The 18,801-nt window shown below is 40.0% G+C and overlaps 1 protein-coding gene across 1 annotated transcript in view; it reads right to left on the reverse strand.

Moving 5' to 3' along the window:
- ZYG11A (zyg-11 family member A, cell cycle regulator) overlaps positions 1–16,958 on the reverse strand; it is a 75,301-nt gene extending 58,343 nt beyond the window's left edge. The window contains exons 1-2 of the mRNA XM_026498075.4: positions 16,783–16,958; positions 2,208–2,373 (exon numbers count right to left, since the gene is read on the reverse strand). Coding sequence (XP_026353860.2) covers positions 2,208–2,373; positions 16,783–16,872 — 256 coding nt within the window. The 5' untranslated portion in view covers positions 16,873–16,958. The remainder of the gene's footprint in view (positions 1–2,207; positions 2,374–16,782) is intronic.
- Positions 16,959–18,801: the final 1,843 nt, after the last annotated feature.

Below are 18,801 nucleotides of genomic sequence, written 5' to 3' on the forward strand. Positions count from 1 at the left end.
AATAGTGTAAAAGCTTTGTATGGTGACAGATGGTAGCTAGATTTACCATGCTGATCATTTTGTAACATATGCAATGAATCACTGTGTTATACACCTAATGATGTCAATTATACTTCAATTAAAAAAACAAACAAACAATTCTTGGGGTGCCTGAGTGGCTCAGTTGGTTAAGCAACTGACTCCTGATTTTGGCTCAGGTCATGATCACGGAGTCATGGGATGGATCCCCACAATGGGCTCCACACACAGCATGTAATCTGCTTGAGATTCTCTCTCTTCCTCTGCCCCTCCCCCCACTCACACTCTAAATAAATTTTAAAAATCTTAAAAAAAAAAAAAAAGCCCCTCTTACAACTCAATAATAGAGGACAACCTAATTAAGAAATGGGAAGGATACGAACAGACATTTTCTCTAAAGAAGATATACGAATGGCCAAAAGCACATAAAAATATGCTCAACATGATTACTCATTAGGGAAATGCAAATGAAAACCACAATAAATACTTCACACCCACCATGATGGCTATAATCAAAAAGTCAAACAGCAACTTTTGGTGAGGTTGTGGAGAAATTAGAACTCTTGCATGCTGCTGAAGGAACAAAAAATGGTGCAGCCACTTTGGGAAACAATTTGGAGACTACTCAAAAAGTTAAACACAGAGTTGCTGTTTGACCCAGCAATTCTACTCCCAGGTATACACCCAAGAGAAATGAAAACACATGTCCATACAGAAATTTGTACACCAATGTTTATAAGCAGCATTATTCATAATAGCCAAAAAGTAGAAACAACTAAATGTCCATCAGTTGATAAATGAATAAAATGTGGTACAGTCACAAAATGGAATATTACACAGCCATAAGAATGAAGTAGTGACTGATGCTACAACATGGATGAACCTTGACAATAGTATGCTGAGTAAAAAAAGCCAGACATAATATGGTCACATATTGCATGATTTGATTTGTATTAAATGTTTAGAAAAGACAAACTCATAGAGACAGAAAGTAGATGAGTAGTTGTTTAGGGTTGGGGGGACAAGTTAGGAGTTTCTTTTTAAGATGATGAAAATGTTCTAAAATTGATTGTGATGATGGCTGCCCAAATCTGTGATTTAAAAAAAAAAACAACCCACTGAACTGTACACTTTAAATGCGTGAATTATATGGTATGTGAAATACATCTCAATAATTTGTTACAAAAAAAACCTTCTTATTAAGAAAAAACTGTAGGGGCGCCTGGGTGGCTCAGTCAGTTAAGCGTCATGTCTCGGAGTCCTGTGATGGAGTCCCATGTCGGGCTCCCCATCCAGCAGGAAGTCTGCTTGTCCCTCTGCCCCTCCCCTGGCTCATGCTTGCTCACTTGCTCTCTCTCTCAAATAAATAAAATCTTAAGAAAAAAGAAAAAACTGTAACATGGTAAATTAAACATAGCCCTTGAAAGCCCAACTACAATGGGAAGTAAAGGAAAAAAATTTTAAGTTTTTTTTTTTTTTTTTAGATTTATTTATTTGACAGAGCAAGTGAGCACAAGACAGAGAGGCAGAGGGAGACGGAAAGAATTTCAAGCAGACTCCTCACCAAGTGCAGAGCCAGACAAGGGGCTTAATCCCACCACCCTGAGATCATGACCTGAGCCGAAATCAAGAATCAGTCACTTAACTGACTGGACCACCCAGGTGCCCCGGAAAACTTTTTTTGAAGTTTCATATTCAAAATGAAAAGAGTAGGAGGGGTACCTGGTTGGCTCAGTCAGAAGAGCATGTGACTCTTGATCTCAGGGTCATCAGTTCGAGCCCCATGTTAGGTGTAGAGATTACTTAAGTAAAACTTAAAAAAAAAAAAAAAAAAAAAAAAGAGTAGGAGACAAGACTACAGCAACAGCATTTCAGAAGCTAAAGAGCAGATGGAGGAGTGGGAACTTGATTTAGTTCCCATCTTCGCTCTGCTAAGCCAATAGCAAGGTAAGCCTAGAAGCAAGATGAATTTCCATCAAGGGATCCCAAAAATACTCGGAGATTCAAATCTCCACACAAATAAAATGGGAATAATTTGCATATTTCCCACCCACTTGTTGTGAGGAGCAAAACAGGAATTGTACATGAAAGTGCTTTTCAAATAGTAAAGTGCTGTAAGTGTACAACATAAAGAAGCCTTACTGAAAAAAAAAATAAGTAAAATAAAAATAAAGGAGCTTTATCTTTACCTTGCCATGTCATTACCCCAAGGAATCGATCAGCTACTTCCTGAGGGAAACTCCAATGCTCCGGAAGACACAAGGTTCCGTCAGATCTTTCAGAACACAATTTCTCTAGGTTAGCGATCAGGACGTTCAGGCAGATGTTGACCAAAGAGTAGGGAGATGCCTCCTCCTAGAAAACAAACTTTGTTAGAACACATCTACAAAAATTCACCATAAAAGTGGTCACGCAACATACATCAAACTACTTGATGAGGATATCTGAAGATACATTTTCTTTACCCTAAGAGTGTTTTATATGATTTATATGTAATGAAACCACCTTATTCCAACTGTTAAACTGAATGGAAAATTTTATCTATTACACTTTCTGTTCTATCTTGAAAAAAAGTAAGTTCTCTCAATCCTTCACTCATCACCTGTTCTGTTCCAGCCGCTGAAAATACAGGATGAGCAAAACACAGTTCTAATCCTTTTGGAGCTAAGAGTTTATTGGGGAATAAAACCAAGAAATCTGACAATTTCAATAAAACACAAGGGACAACTCAAGCAGAGATCACATGGTCATTCAGTCAACAAATAGTTATTCAGTGATTATTATGTCCCAGAGGATAAGAAGGCCTGCCTATTATTACTCTCAAGTGTTCACAATGTAAAAGGCTGCTATACCCAGGGTGCTGTAGAAGGATAAGAACCGAAAGAGAGGAGAGACTATAAAGGCATATGGTCCCTTTCTCCTCTAAGAGACACTGGTATTTGTTCATTCAACAAACATTTGAAAGGCATGGCACTGTGTTAGACATGACTGTATTATACATAGGCCAAACTGAGGTTGTACCTTTGTCAAAGGCTTCAACGTGGAATAATTCTTTGACCTCCATGGTCTAAAGTTAAATTACTCCTTTGCAAATACCCTCAACTCCTTGTTCCCTCTCCAGACAAAACTCCATTCCTGGAAGAACTTCATTATCCAGTTTTTTATAGCAACACGCAGCAGCTAATCGTCTACAGAGGGGGGAAAGACTCACATAACATAGTATGTGAGTCCTCAGTAGCTGAGACAGTAGCTCTGTCCACAAGCTCTCTTCCAGAGAGGGTACTCTCCCAACATCAAGCGAGAATTATTCCTTGCCTTCCACTTGTTCCTTAAACACATTTTATGCTGTTAACAGACTCTGACTCACTGCACTGAGAAAAAGGAAGCCATCTCACCATTACACTAAGCTGGAAAACACACGTATCTTTTCTTTATTCTCCTCTTACATGGAGAACATGTACCTCCTTGAAAAGACCAACGCTTACACATGTGCTGACTGGATTTCATCCCTCCTTGCCTTGGTCCCTCCTGTCATTTCTTCATTCATACATACATCTTTCAAACTCTCCTCAAATGGATTATTCTTAACATATAATTTATGCTCTACTATATACCTTAAAAACAAAAAACCTTCTGTTGATTCCCATATTCTCTTCAGTTACTCCTCTTCATAACTACATTTCTCCAGTAAGTTGACATGCTATAGAGTAGTCCCCCCTTATCCGCAGAGGATATGTACTAAGACCCCAATGAATGTCCTGAAACTGCCAACAGTACCAAACCCTATACACACTATTTTTCCCTATACATACATACAATAAAGTTTAATTTATAAATTAGGCACTGTAAGAGATTAACATACTGTATTAAGCCTTATGAATGTGGTCTCTCTCAAAATATCTTACTGTACTATAACCCACCTTTCTTGTGATGATATGAAATGATAAAATGCCTATGTGATGAGACGTCGTTAGGTAAATGACACTAATGACCTTCTGACAATACATCAGGAGAAAGATCACCTGCTTCTGGACCACAGCTGATAGATACATGAAACCACAGAAAGTGAAACCTCAGATAAAGGGGGACTACTGTAATCACTTTCTTCCTATTTGTTTTTTAAATTGAGGTGTAATTTACATCTAGCAAAAAAATTACTTTTTGTTGCATCCTTAGCTCTATAAGTTTTAACAAATGCAGTCATGTACCACCACCATAATAAAGATAGAGAACAGTTCTATCACCCCAAAATTCCCTACTGTCCCTTTGTAGATATTCCCTCCCACCATCCCCATACAACCAGTTATCTGTGTTCTGTCCCCAGAGTTTGGCCTTTTCCAAAATGTCATATAAATAGAACCATATAGCATGTAGGCCTTTTGAATCTGATTTCTTTCACTTCCCATAATGCATTTGAGATTCAGCCATGTTGTTGTGTTTTTGAAATTAGTTCCTCTTTATTGCTGAGAAGTATTACACTGCATGAATTTTCCACAATTTTATTCACCGGCTTAAGAGCATTTGGATTGGGGCGTGTGGGTGGCTCAGTTGGTTAAGCGTCTGTCTTTGGCTCAGGTCTTGATCCTGGAGTACCAGGATCCCTGGTACTGGGCTCCCTGCTCAGTAGGGAGTCTGCTTCTCCCCGTGCCCCTCACCCAGCTCATGCTCTCTCTCTCAAATAAATAAATAAAATCTTAAAAAAAAAAAGAGCATTTGGATTATTTAAAGCTTTAGATAAATATTCATGGAAAGGTTTCCAGGAACGTAGTTTTCATTTGTCTTGGGTAGTTATCTAGGAATGGGATTCCCGGGTCCCAGCGATTCCACACTTTCTACTCATGTATGTATTTAACTTTACATAAGCAACTGATAACCTGTTCTTCCAAAGTGGATCTATCATTTTGCATTCCCAAAAGAATCTAATTTCAGTTGTTCCAAATCCCCATGCCGGAATTCATGTTCAAAAAGAAACAGGGAAGCAAAAAAAATTTCCTGAAACAGTCTCAGCAGACTTCTACTTAGGTCTCAAAAGCCTGAATTGGTTCACGTGCCCATGGGAAAATGGAGATTATACTTCATGTGGATAATTTCTATAGATCTATCTTCCCAGTCACTATCTATTTAGTGGTCTTTCGTTCTTCACAGTCTAACTGTATATGGCTCTTTTTTCATGTTTTATTTCATCTTTTATTTCTTTACTTTTAAATATAGTATTTAGGAATTCCATTTTCTGAAGTCTCCTGGAATATAACCCTTTTAGTCACTGATTCTTACTCATGGAGACTCATGCTTTATAAATAAAATTGTGAGTGGATCTTTAGTGGGATTTTATTTGTAGGACTCCTATGAGGCCTGGGTAGAATACATGTCACATCAGAGAGATTCTGCTAAACGCCATTTACCCCAGGGGCATTACCAAGAATCACTTTGATAATTTCTCAGGGACAGGTTTCCTGAACCAGCAAGAAATGTCATTTAAAACCCTGAATTTGTGTGAAGACAGGACTGTGAGAGCAAATTTTTAGGAGATATGTTTCCACTCAAAATCCAAGCCAAAACTGACAGGATTCCCCATTTTCATTTTCCATAAGCAGATTTTTTTTTTTAGATCACACTTCACTAAAGTAAAGCCAGCCTCTGTTAGCCCATATTAGTTATATTATATATATAGTTATAGTTTACAGTCTGCACTCAAATTCCCTACCTGGTTTTGACAAAAGCCTAGCCTCTAATCCCTGGTTATCAACATTGGTAAATGTCAAAGCTTCAGGGTCTGCTTACAGTTCTGTTTTCCAGTTTCTCTGAATAAGGCAGGAATGCTGGAGATTTCTCTTACTTTGAGAGTGTTTGTAACATTTTATCCTGAATATTTAGTTTTAAGACTTTCTGACATTATTTGCCATATTAATGAACATGACAGCCCCATTTAAAAAATACCATAAAGACTAAATCCAAATACAAGATACTAAACATTCAAATATAAAAACATAATAAAATGTAAAATATATTTTTGGGGTGCCTGGGTGGCACAGCAGTTAAGCATCTGCCTTCGGCTCAGGGCGTGATCCTCGCGTATGGGATTGAGCCCCACATCAGGCTCCTCTGCTATGAGCCTGCTTCTTCCTCTCCCACTTCCCCTGCTTGTGTTCCCTCTCTCGCTGGCTGTCTCTATCTGTCGAATAAATAAATAAAATCTTTAAAAAAAATGTAAAATATATTTTTATACTTTTATATTTAGCCCATAGCTTAAACTGTATATACCAATATGTTTGGAGTCCCTTATTGTGTCTCTCCCTGATGCTATTTTCCATCCCTTCACCCAGAGGCTATCATTATTTTGAATACTGTTTAGTTCTCCATGTTTGTGAACTTTATGTAAACAGAATTATACTATAGTAGTCTGCTACTGGTTTTGTTTTATAAATCAGTATATGTTTTAGAGAAACATCCTATGCCATTCATTCTTCAAATCACTCTATCGGGTTCCCATCCCCCACCAAGACCAATAATGACTAATGCCTCCACCTCTGTATTATTTGACTACTGATTACATGACTCTAAATATTAATCTATAGGGGCACCTGGTTGGCTCAGTTAGTGGAACATGCAACTCCTGACCTCAGGGTCGTGAGTTTGAGCCCCATGTTGTAGTAGACTTTACTTAAAAATAGACAGATAGGGGGCGCCTGGGTGGCTCAGTCGTTAAGCGTCTGCCTTCAGCTCAGGGCAAGATCCTGGCGTTCTGGGATCGAACCCCACATCAGGCTCCTCCGCTAGAAGCCTGCTTCTTCCTCTCCCACTCCCCCTGCTTGTGTTCCCTCTCTTGCTGGCTGTCTCTATCTCTGTCAAATAAATAAATAAATAAATAAAATCTTTTTAAAAAATAGATAAATATTAGGGGCGTCTGGGTGGCACAGCAGTTGGGCATCTGCCTTCGGCTCAGGGCGTGATCCCGGCGTTATGGGATCAAGCCCCACATCAGGCTCCTCTGCTATGAGCCTGCTTCTTCCTCTCCCACTCCCCCTGCTTGTGTTCCCTCTCTCGCTGGCTGTCTCTCTCTATCAAATAAATAAATAAAATCTTTAAAAATAAATAAATAAATAATAAAAATAAAAAATAGATAAATATTAATCTATAAACCCAATGAATTCCAGATTATCTCCAGCTCATATCTCTCATTAAGCTAGTCTTAGGTACCCAGTTGCCTTCCTGACATGTCTACTTAACTGTCACAAATTCTTCAAATTCACCATGTAGAAAACTGAATTTCCCCAGTCTTTTATTGCTCAATAAAATGGCATCACATCTATTTAGCTGCTTAATCTTTACTGATACTTTCTTTTTTTTCCCTTGCTTAGGCTTTAATTTTTGATCAACAACAGCAGATATTTACTTACCAGTATCCCCTGTAATTTTATATTAAGAACCTCTTAGGCACCTGCCTTTGGCTCAGATCATGCTCTCAGGGTCCTAGGATTGAGCCCCATGTCAGGCTCTCTGCTCAGCAGGGAGTCTGCTTCTCCCTCTCACTCTCCCTCTGTGCTCACTCTCAAATAAATAAATAAAAACTTAAAAAAAATTAAAAAGAACCTCTTAAACTATTGCCATGGCTAATAATTTAGAAAATACATTAAAATGCTGGATCAAATAATAACCAAGTTGTCGGGCCATCATGCTGCAGCTCTACCTTTGGCATTTCACTTATGTAGGGCATTATAGTTTTGATCTCCCCAATGTGTTGAGAGCACACAGGAAACAAGACCATTTCTTTTAAAAAGCATCATTTGCCAAACCCTTTCTTACAATCAATTCTAACTCTTCCAAGTTAAGAGAATCAAGTAATATAAACTCACATTGCAACCTGGATCAATCTAGTTTTAATCACATCTCCCCTTTCTCTAGAAATTAGTGTGCTAAAAATAGCATGTTTTCAAATAAACTAACATAATGGCTAACTGTATTCCTTCTACTGTTTTGGATGGATATAAACTAACAAGAAAAATTTGCACTCAAAAACACTATTTTTAATTCCCTGAAATACAGATAGTAGAGAATTTTGTTTTTTAAAGATTTTATTTATTTATGTGACAGAGAGACAGCCAGCGAGAGAGGGAACACAGCAGGGGAGTGGGAGAGGAAGAAGCAGGCTCCCAGCGGAGGAGCCCGATGTGGGACTTGATCCTGGAACGCCTGGATCACACCCTGAGCCGAAGGCAGACACCTAACGACTGCGCTACCCAGGCGCCCCAGATAGTAGAGAATTTTTAAGTGTTTCTACAAGATACACCAATGTAAGATCAATAATTGTCTTTGTGGTTAACTCTATTTATCAGCTGTCATAAAGCATGTACTGGAACTAGTTGCTGTGCTCAACTACCATTTCTTGAAAACCAGAGTATGAGAACAAATTCTGACCCACCAACAGGCCATCAACGACCTTTCACTCAGATATTAAATTTCCCCAACCCTGAAATTAGAATAAAAAGCAACCATGTCTTTATGTGGCTTTTCCCCAGAGCAACAGTACAACTCGGGACACATAGCAGAGGCTCAATGAACATACATTAAAAGAATAAACAATAAAAATAATGTCAAGGTTCAAGAGTTTACAATACATACCAAAAAGTAAGAAGTATTCGCACTTTACTTTTGGCAACAGATCAGGTTGCAAAAAAAGTTACATATCTGGATCTTTATAAAATACTTCATTTCGGGACGCCTGGGTGGCTCAGACTGTTAAGCGGCTGCCTTCCACTCGGGTCACGATCCTGGAGTCCTAGGATCGAGCCCCATGTCAAGCCCTGCATTGGGCTCCCTGCTCAGGGGAAGTCTGCTTTTCCCTCGGCCCTTCACCCCCTGCTCGTGCCCACTCTCTCTCTCTCTCAAATAAATAAATAAAATAAATTATTTCATTACCAATCTGCCTTGTTATATGAATTGCTATCTGGATGACCTTGCATTACTGCATCCTAAAAAGAAAAGTTTGGTGGCTTCTGTTAGAATGTGAATAATTTCCTAATTTATCTATTTTGTAACTTTGAGGATACTGGATTTGTTGCTGTTGTTTCCTCCTTTCTGAAGGTACCTCAAGTTCATTTTGGAAGTATGAAGAGGATAAATATAAATAAAAAGTGAAGTACCTGTACTTTCAAATGATTATTTTTAACCACTCCTTTATACAGACATTTTGGGGAATGGAACAGTACTGAAAGAGGATTTCTCAGGATCAATAACATAACTTGATAAAGAGTAGAACATCTAAACAGAACTGGGGAGAACAGGCAGCATCAACCTATCAAAATCCATTGTTCTCTATTTCTTTTGTTTTACATGACAGTGGTTTATATGGAAGGTACCCAGTAAATTCAAATTAATTTAAAACAAAATCCTATCCATATATACATTTTTTAAAGTTGGCTCTACACCCAAAGTGGGGCTTGAACTCATGACCCCAAGATCAAGACTGCTCTACTGACTAAGCCCAGGCACCCCTCCTATCCACATATTCTAGTGTATGTGCTGCCAAAGCGAGCACTTCTATCCATATATTCTAAATACACAATTTTACAAAGTACTCTTGTGAATTTGGAACATACTCCTTGTAGTATGTGACTACTAGAAGATCACATCCAAATCCCATGCTATACCAATGGTGAATGTGAAATTCTATTTAAGCGTAAAATAGATTCCATTATTTCTCACTTTAAAGACCTATACTTTCCATTAGTAAGAATAAATCAATTCCCTGTCCAGGATAACTACCAAGTCAAACTCCACTGTCACAAACTTTTTGATTTAGAGTCAGCAGCTGTGTGACACATGAAGTTTTATATTGATATGGATGGATTATCACTAACCTCCACAATTCCCAAAACAGAATTTTAATCTAAGGTTACAGAGGCAATGTACATACACTCTTTGTGCTAAGAGGTCTAGGTCCTTCTACTGACAGAAATTACTGATACTTTCTTGTTCTTAATCAACACCCCACACAAACACATATCCAATACATTAGCAAAATCCTACCACTTTTACCTGTGTCAGGTAGCTTCAATTTGCCACCTACCTCCCACCCAGATTCATCCCCTTAATTTTCTCCACCCTGCTCTGTACTCCTGGAGGTAAAGTGGATCCCACGAATGGATGCCCTTGCCCTGCTATCAGTTTGGTTCTGACAACATGAAATTTTCAAAGATAGGAGGGAGGTGAATGACGTTAGAACATGTATTCATATCCTAGTGTGACTATACAGATTGCCACAAAAAATGGTATGGCTAAAAACAACAGAAATTTATTCTCTCACAGCTCTGGAGGACAGAAGTCCCAAAATCAAGTCCCTGTGAGCAGGGCCATTCTCCTCTGAACACACCAGGGAAAAACTGTTCCTTTATCAGCTTATGGTAGCTCCCGGCTTTCCCTGGCTGAGGGAAACTCTGATCTAGGCCTCCATCTTCCCATGACCTTGCTCCCTGTGTCTCTAGGTCTCAAATCTCCCTCCCTTTTCTCATAAAGATCCCACCAGTCACTGGATTTAGGTGGACCCTAAATCCAGATAATTTCAACAAGATTCTCAACTTAGGAATGCCTGAGTGGCACAGTCAATTGAATGTCCAACTCATGGTTTCAGCTCAGGTTGTGATCTCAGGGTCATGGGATCGAGCTGTGTGGGGCTCCATCCTTGGTGCGGAGTCTGCTTGAGAGTCTCTCTCCCTCTCCCTCTCCCCTCCCGCTTGTGCTCTATCCCTCTTTAGGATAAATAAATCTTAAAAAAAAAAAAAAAAATTCTCAACTGCATTTGCAAAGACCCTATCTCCAAATAAGGTCAAATTTACAGGTTCCAGGAGTTAGGACTTGAACACGTTTTGGGGGGCACTACAGATGATTTCCCCAGCTTTCTCTCTTTAAGGTTGCCTTGAGCTGGCTGTGTTCCCCCAATCACTGCTTTAAAGTTAACCCTTTCTCCTTGCTATAGACTGAATGTCTGTGTTCCTCGAAAATTCTTTATGTTGAAATCTTACTCCCAATGTGATGATATTTGGAGGTAGGAGACTTTGGGAAGTGATTAGGTCATGAGTTCTCATGACTGGAATTAGTGCCCTTATAAAGAGGCTCCAGAAGGCTCCCTTCCCCTTTCTGCCATGTAAGAACACAGCAAAAAGTGTCTATGAAGGAAGAAGTGGGTTCCCAGCAGATACAGACTTGATCTTGGACTTCCTAGCCTCCAAAACTATGAGAAAGAAATTTCTGTTGTTTATAAGTCACCTAGTCTATGGTATTTTTGTTATGGCAGCCTGAAGACTAAGACGCTCCTTCTGGGAAGTCATCTGGGCCTAAGGATGGCAATAGTTACTTAGTGGACATGGAGTAATACATTACCGTGCTTTTCCATAATTCACCCTTATTATCTTTGGAAACAGTCCTTTAATTAAATTCTCATTGAATTATCCCTATTCTGAGTGTATCATCTATTTCCTACCGTGCATATGACTGTTAAACCTCCCAAATAAATTTCTAGTTCGTCCCCTTCTTTCTAGCTACACTACCAATTTCTATTTCAAGTTACTACCATATCTTACCTAGAATGCTAAGAAATTACAAATTAATTTCTCTACTTTTGCTCCTAATCCTTTTCTAATCTATCTCTGCCTGCAGTCTAGACTCATCATTTCTAAAATATAAACTGTAGCAAGTAACTCTCCTAATAAACATGTTTTATTTCTTAAGATTTTATTTATTTAGGGCGCCTGGGTGGCTCATCGTTAAGCATCTGCCTTCCGCTCAGGTCATGATCCCAGGGTCCTGGGATGGAGCCCCACATCGGGATCCCTTCTCAGTGGGGAGCCTGCTTCTCCCTCTCCTTCTCCCTGTGTTCTCTCTCTCTCTCTCTCTCTCTCGCTGTGTCTCTGTCAAATAAATTAAACTCTTTAAAAAAAATTTTTTTCATTTATTTATTAGAGAAAGAGCATGAGCGAGCAGGGGGAGGAGCAGACGTAGAGGGACAAGCAGACTGCGCTGAGCACAGAGCCTGATGCAGGGCTCAATCTCACAACCCTAAGATCATGACCTGGGCTGAAATCAAGAGTCAGACTGCTTAGCAGATTGAGCTACCCAGCGCCCTCCCCACCCCCCTTTTAAGAACAGATTTTAAAAAAGAATGATTTTTAAAAATATTTTTAAAAGCAATTTATTTTTATTTTTATTTTTTAAGATTTTATTTATTTATTTGACAGAGAGAGACAGCCAGCGAGAGAGGGAACACAAGCAGGGGAGTGGGAGAGGAAGAAGCAGGCTCATAGCGGAGGAGCCCCATGTGGGACTCGATCCCAAAACGCTGGGAGCACGCCCTGAGCCGAAGGCAGACGCTTAACGACTGCGCCACCTAGGCACCCAGTAAAAGCAATTTTTTTTTAAAGTTTAGTGATAACAGAACACTTTTACATTTTGCAAATTTCACTAGTGTGTAGCTTAAGAAAATGGAATCTAAGGGATACCTGGGTGGCTCAGTCGGTTAAGCCTCAGCCTTTGGCCCAGGGTCCTGAGATGGAGTCCAGGATCAGGCTCCTTGCTCTGCAGGGAGCCTGCCTCTCCCTCTGCCTACCACACCCGCTGCTCGCAAATAAATGAAATCTTAAAAAAAAAAAAAAGTCAGGGAAGGAAGAAACAAAACAACAAACAACAGGATAAATAGAACACAAATAGCAACATAGTAATCTTAAACCCAACAATTTTGAATAATTACATTTACTCTAATTTAAAAGGCACACACTGTCAGACTGGATAAAAAACACCTTTGTTTATAACAGATGTGCTTTAAACATAAACAACACAGGATTGTTAAACACTAATCATAAGAAAAATGGAGTTAACTAGATGAGTGTCAAAAGAAGAAGCCTTCAGGGCAAGAATATTATGAGAAATCATAAAAATAAAAGGATTACTTCATCAAGAAGACATAATCCCTAAATGTATATGCACTTACTAACAGCTTTAAAATTTATGAAGCAAAAACTGAAAGAATAAAAAGAGAAATCCACAATTATAGGTGGAAAAGAACACTCATCTTCAGCAATTGATAAAAAATAAGTAGCTGGAGGGGTGCCTGGGTGGCACAGTCGTTAAGCATCTGCCTTCGGCTCAGGGCGTGATCCCGGCATTATGGGATCGAGCCCCACATCAGGCTTCTCTGCTGGAAGCCTGCTTCTTCCTCTCCCACTCCCCCTGCTGTGTTCCCTCTCTCGCTGGCTGTCTCTCTCTGTCAAAATAAATAAATAAAATCTTTATAAAAAAAAAATAAGTAGCTGGAAAATAAGCAGGAATATAGAAATTAATATTATCAACCAACTTGACCTGACATTCACAGAATATTATATCCTTATATATTCCTTAAGTGCACATGAACGTGCACCAAGATAGATCATATCTGAGCCATAAAACAAATCTCAATAAATATAAATGGATTAAAATCACAGAGTATGTTCTCTGACAACAATTATGTTAGAGGTCAATTAAAAAAATGTGAAATATCTCCAACTATTTGGTAATGAAGCAATATATTTCTAAATATCCCATGGCTCTAATAAGATCTCGTAATGGAAATCAGAAAATATTTTGAACAATATATCAGAATTTCCGGTATTAACCAAAGCTGTGTTAAAGGAAATGTATAGCTCTAAATGTTTCTATTATAAACAAGAAAGATATAAAATTAATGACCTAAGTTCCCACCTTAAAAAGATTTAAAAAAGAGAGTAAGTTAAAACCAGAATAAACATAAGAAATTATAAAGATAGGAGCAAAAATAAGAGAAAACAGATGTACAATGGATATAAATCAAAGCCAAAAGTCAGTTCTTCAAAAAGACTAATAATATTACCAAATCCCTAAGTACAAAGACTAAGAGAAAGAAAAAAAAAAAAAAAAAAACAACACCAATACCAGAAACAAAAAACTGAACGTCATGACTGATCCTACAAGCATTAAAAGGATAATAAAGGAACTGTATGAACAATTTTGCCAATAAATTTGATAACTCAGATGAAATACGGAAATTACTAGAATAACGAACTACAAAAACTGACCATCTATTAGACATTACATTCCTAAATGTGTGTGCACTTACTTCTTGACAAACTGACCCTTTTATAAACATGAAATGAAAGTATATGACTAACTCTCCCAAAGAAATTCAAGTCTCAATGGCTTCACTGGTGAGTTAGTTCTATTAAACATCGAAGGAAGGAATAATCTTGGGGTTTTAAGTTCAAGCCCCACATTGGGGGTAGAGTTTACTTAAAAGAAACAAATAGGGGGTGCCTGGGTGGTGATGTCAGTTAAGCATCTCACTGTTGGTTTTGGCTGTCATGATCTCAGGGTTCTGACACTGAGCCCCACAATGGGCTCCATGCTCAGCTCAGAGTCCGCTTAAGGCCCTCTCTCCCTTTGCCCCTCCACCTTGCTCTCTCTGACTCTCTCTCTCAAAATCTTTAAAAAAAAAAATTAAAAATTAAAAACAAGAAATAATACTCCGCAAACTTAAAAAAATTGAATAGGAAAAAGAATTTGAATAGGTGACATTTCCCAATTCACTTTTTGAGGCCAGCATTATCTCGATACTAAAACTAGATAAAATATTTCTGGAGAGCAATTTTCCTCATAAACACAGACATAAAAATACTTAACAAAATATCAGCAAATAGAATCCTGTGATATATAAAAATATATGACCAGGTGGGGATTATTCCTAGAATGTAAAGTTAAATTCACAACAAAATCCACCACATTAACAGACTAAACAACAAAAATATATAGTCTTAAATGCTGAAGCATTTGACAAAATTCAACACACAGTCATAACTTAAAAAATACTCCTGGCAAACTAGGAATAGAAGAAAACTTCCTTAATTTGACAAAAGGCATCTGTGAAAAACCTATAGTCAGTATTATACTTAAAGGTGAAAGATCTAGAACACAAAGATGTCTACTCTCACTACTTCAACATTCTACAAAGGTCCTAGAAAGTGCAATTTAGAAAAAGGAAATAAAGGGGTGCCTGGGTGGCTCAGTCAGTTGCGCTTCTGCCTTCAGCTCAGATTATGATCTCTGGGTCCTGGGATGGAGCCCTTCATCAGGCTCTCCGCTTGATGGGGAGTCTGCTTCTCTCACTTTCCCTCTGTGTTCTCCCCACCTCCTCAAATAAATAAATAAAATCTTAAAAAAAAAAAAAGCTGAACTAAAAGGGAATAATAAAGTAAAGCTGTCTTTATTTGCAGATGACATGATTGTGAAGAAAATCTTAAGAAATCTTAAAAAAAAAAGGCTAAAGAAAAGTGAATCTAGCAAGGTTGTAGAACACAAGATCAATAGCGGGGGGGAAATTGTATTGTTTTTAAAAATATTTACAGTATCAAAAAGGGATCAATTTAACAAAATATGTGAAAGACCTTTATATCAGAAACTACAACACATAGAGGCAACATATACAAATGGATAAGTAGATATCATATGCGAAAATGTATTTGTGCACTGTAATTTTTAAAATAAATAAAATCTTATAAATAAAACGAATGTACACCGTACACTATGTTACCATAGAGAAAATGGGCTGATCACTTTTCTAAGGAAATTTGTTTTAATTCCAGTCAGCGGCAACAAAAACTGTGCTTGAGATACTGTGCTAGTACATGCTTAAAAACCCAGCTTTTCCATTAGCTACAAATTTACAAATTATATAGCAACACTTAAAAGTGAGTCCAGAGAGTACAGGAGCACAGGTCAGATCTTCTTGCAGAGCACAAAAGCCTTCCAACGAGGCATTGTAAGTACAACCTCAATGAATATTTCCTTCCCTCCGTATTTTAGGTTCTCTAGAACCTTCTCTAGATTTTGAGTTCTAAGAGGGTGGCCCTTGGGGCGTTGTAGAATGTGGAGTCTGACTTCAAAACACCTGATGTCAGGTTCAGGTTCTCGAGCAAACGAACTAACTTTCAGAGCTCTCAACTTCTGCACACACACCAGTGAAACGGAGACTACCAATGCTTACAAAAGACGGGAGATAACCAAATGACTCTAAAAACGCGACACTTACACAGTAAGCAGCAAAAACACTCTTTTGGTTTGCATTTTGGTAAGTTCAGTTTAATAGGAATTCCGTGGGGGAGGGGGAGAACACGTGAACTGAAGGAATGTCAGTCTTGGGGTTCCAGTTTCCCCCGCCGGGCTCAGGAGGGCTTCCAGTTAGAGTTGCCGGGCCCAAGGCCTCGCGTAGTAGGGACTGCTGGGTCACAGCCTCTGTGGGGTACCACGTCCACAACGCAAATGGCAGTACGGTCGAGGTTTGGGGCATTTGGCTCCTTTTTGACAGTAATAAGCGCCACCGTCTACTGCCGGCCAAGCCTAGTGCCCTGACCAGAGCTTACGTCCGAACTTATCCCACGCTGCAAAATACGGGCCGCAAAGTCGGCGACTGGAGGAGAGGACTACCCCTCCCCAAGGTCAGCCGGAGGGGGCGGCACTCTCCCGCGCCGCGCCTTCAGACTGCCGCGCGAGGTCAGCGCGCTCTGCCCTGAGGCTGGGACGCCCCGGGCAGAAAACTCCCTTCCAGCATTCACTTCCCCAGCGACAACCGGAGCCCAGCCGCGGCTCAGCCCTTCAGACTTTACCCCCGCGTCGGCCAAACGAACCAGTAAGTGCCTCCGCACAGTCCCCGACGACTCCTCGACGAGCGCAGCGTCCCGCCGAGGTCCGCGTCCCCGCGCCCGTGCTCACCTGCACCACACAGCAACCCAGCGCATCCTTCTGTGCGTCAGGAGGGACGATGGTCCGGGGCGACAGGCCCGGGTGCAAGAAGTGAACCATGGCGACCCCCGTCGGTGGGGCGTCAGGTCTCCCGGGCGTCGAGCCGGGACCCGGATCCCGCGAGAGGAGGAGTAGACTCCAGCCGACAGACAGCTTGACCGTCGCCGGCTCCCAAGCAGCTCACGCAGCCCTCACGCCGCTCCGTCCGGGCTCCAGGAGTTTTGAAACGCCCGGCGTGACGACGCGCACGCGCCCGCCGCAGCCTCGCCCCCTCCCGCGGAGGCCGGACCGCCGCAGACCCCGCCCCTAGGATGGGCTCTCCCCTTGCCTATTCTCCCCTCCCCCCTCCAGCCGACCACTACCCCACCCTATCAGAGGCCAACCGTCCTCGTTCCGGCGGCTCATACCTGCTGTGCCACTCGCTCAACTCCTACTCACCCCTCTGAGTCCATCTTCCCTCAAACCCACACCTCAGAGATTGACACCGCATTCCTCTCGCCCCTGTAGAGCCTGCCCACAGACCACTTCGATGAAGTTGGGAAATAGAATATTTATATATTTTGTTTTAGTAATCTCTGTACGCATCGTGGGGCTCGAACTCACGACCCAAGATCAAGCGTCGCTTGCTGTACCCACTGAGCCAGCCAGACACCTGTAGAATATATATATACATATATATAATTAATATATAATACATATTTTTAATACTTAAAAATATATGTATTTTAAAGACCTTTCTCCTAAAACTCCGGCACAGGCACCTCTATTTTATCAGCCTTCTCTGTTTCAACTTCTGACATTGGATGAATCAAATACCGAAGCCACTTCTGACCTAGTAAGTCCACAAAATGAACTAGTCTGCTTTCTTCTAACCTACAACGTATCAAGAAGAGCCTTATAACCGGCTCCAAGAAAGAAACCCTCAAAGAGCAGTAAATTCATACACTTTAGCTAATTTAAGAAAAAATATGTCTTGAAAATGGTAGTTCTAAACGAGTATGAGCATTGGATTTGAATCCTGGATTGAAATGCCTGCTCAGCCCTATCTACTAAATTGTAAACCTTGGGCAAGATTCTTAATTTCTCTGAAACTCAACATCCCCATTGGTAAAGTAGGATAAGAATGTGTTAGCATACAGGGTTGATATAAAGGTTAAACAAGATAATTTACATGAAAAACATAATAATGCTTGATACATAGCAAGTCCTTGATAAGTACATTCAAAAGTTAAAGTTATTTTTCAAGTACAAATACTTTGCAAAATGCCTTCCCTTCACATTTATTCTTTTATTTAATCCTCATACTAAAAAAAAAAATTCTTGTCAGTAGGTATCTCCATTTTACCCACAGAGAAACTGAACACCTGAGAGGTTGAATAGACAAATTAAATTGTACCCACCTGATGAGTGGAAAACCTGACCGTCAAAATCCAGTTTTCTAACTCCCAGCCCAGTCAATGTTTTGGGGTTTTTCCCAGTGGACTATTTCATAACTTCTCTTCTATGCTCAAACTTCCAACACCTCCTCCCCCAACCATATTCTTAGCTGCCTGTTTTACTGAAAAAAGAAAAGCAATTAAAGAAAAAAAAAAAAAGAACGTCCCAAGTTCCAGCCATCACATCTACTCACCTATCTGTATTGGCTCTCTGTCTTTGCCTTACCATCTATCACTATCAACTATTTTGCTCTTACCTAAAGCCAACTCCTGCACTTGGACTTGTCCACTAGATCTCATCCCCTCTTGCTTACTCAAAGATATCATCCAGCAACGTCCTTTCCTTCTCCTGCATTATCATTTTTTCCCTCTTTTATGGCTCATTGCCACTAGCGTACAAACAAGCTGAGGGGTGCCTGGCTGGCTCTTGATCTTGGTTGCAAGTGCCAGTCCCACGTTGAGTGCAGAGACTGCTTTAAAATAAAATAAAAAAAAAAAAAATTGGGGGGTGCCTGGGTGGCTCAGTCGTTAAGCATCTGCCTTTGGCTCAGGG

The sequence above is a fragment of the Ursus arctos genome, unplaced genomic scaffold (assembly GCF_023065955.2).
Source record: "Ursus arctos isolate Adak ecotype North America unplaced genomic scaffold, UrsArc2.0 scaffold_12, whole genome shotgun sequence".
Taxonomy (NCBI): Eukaryota; Metazoa; Chordata; class Mammalia; order Carnivora; family Ursidae; genus Ursus; species Ursus arctos.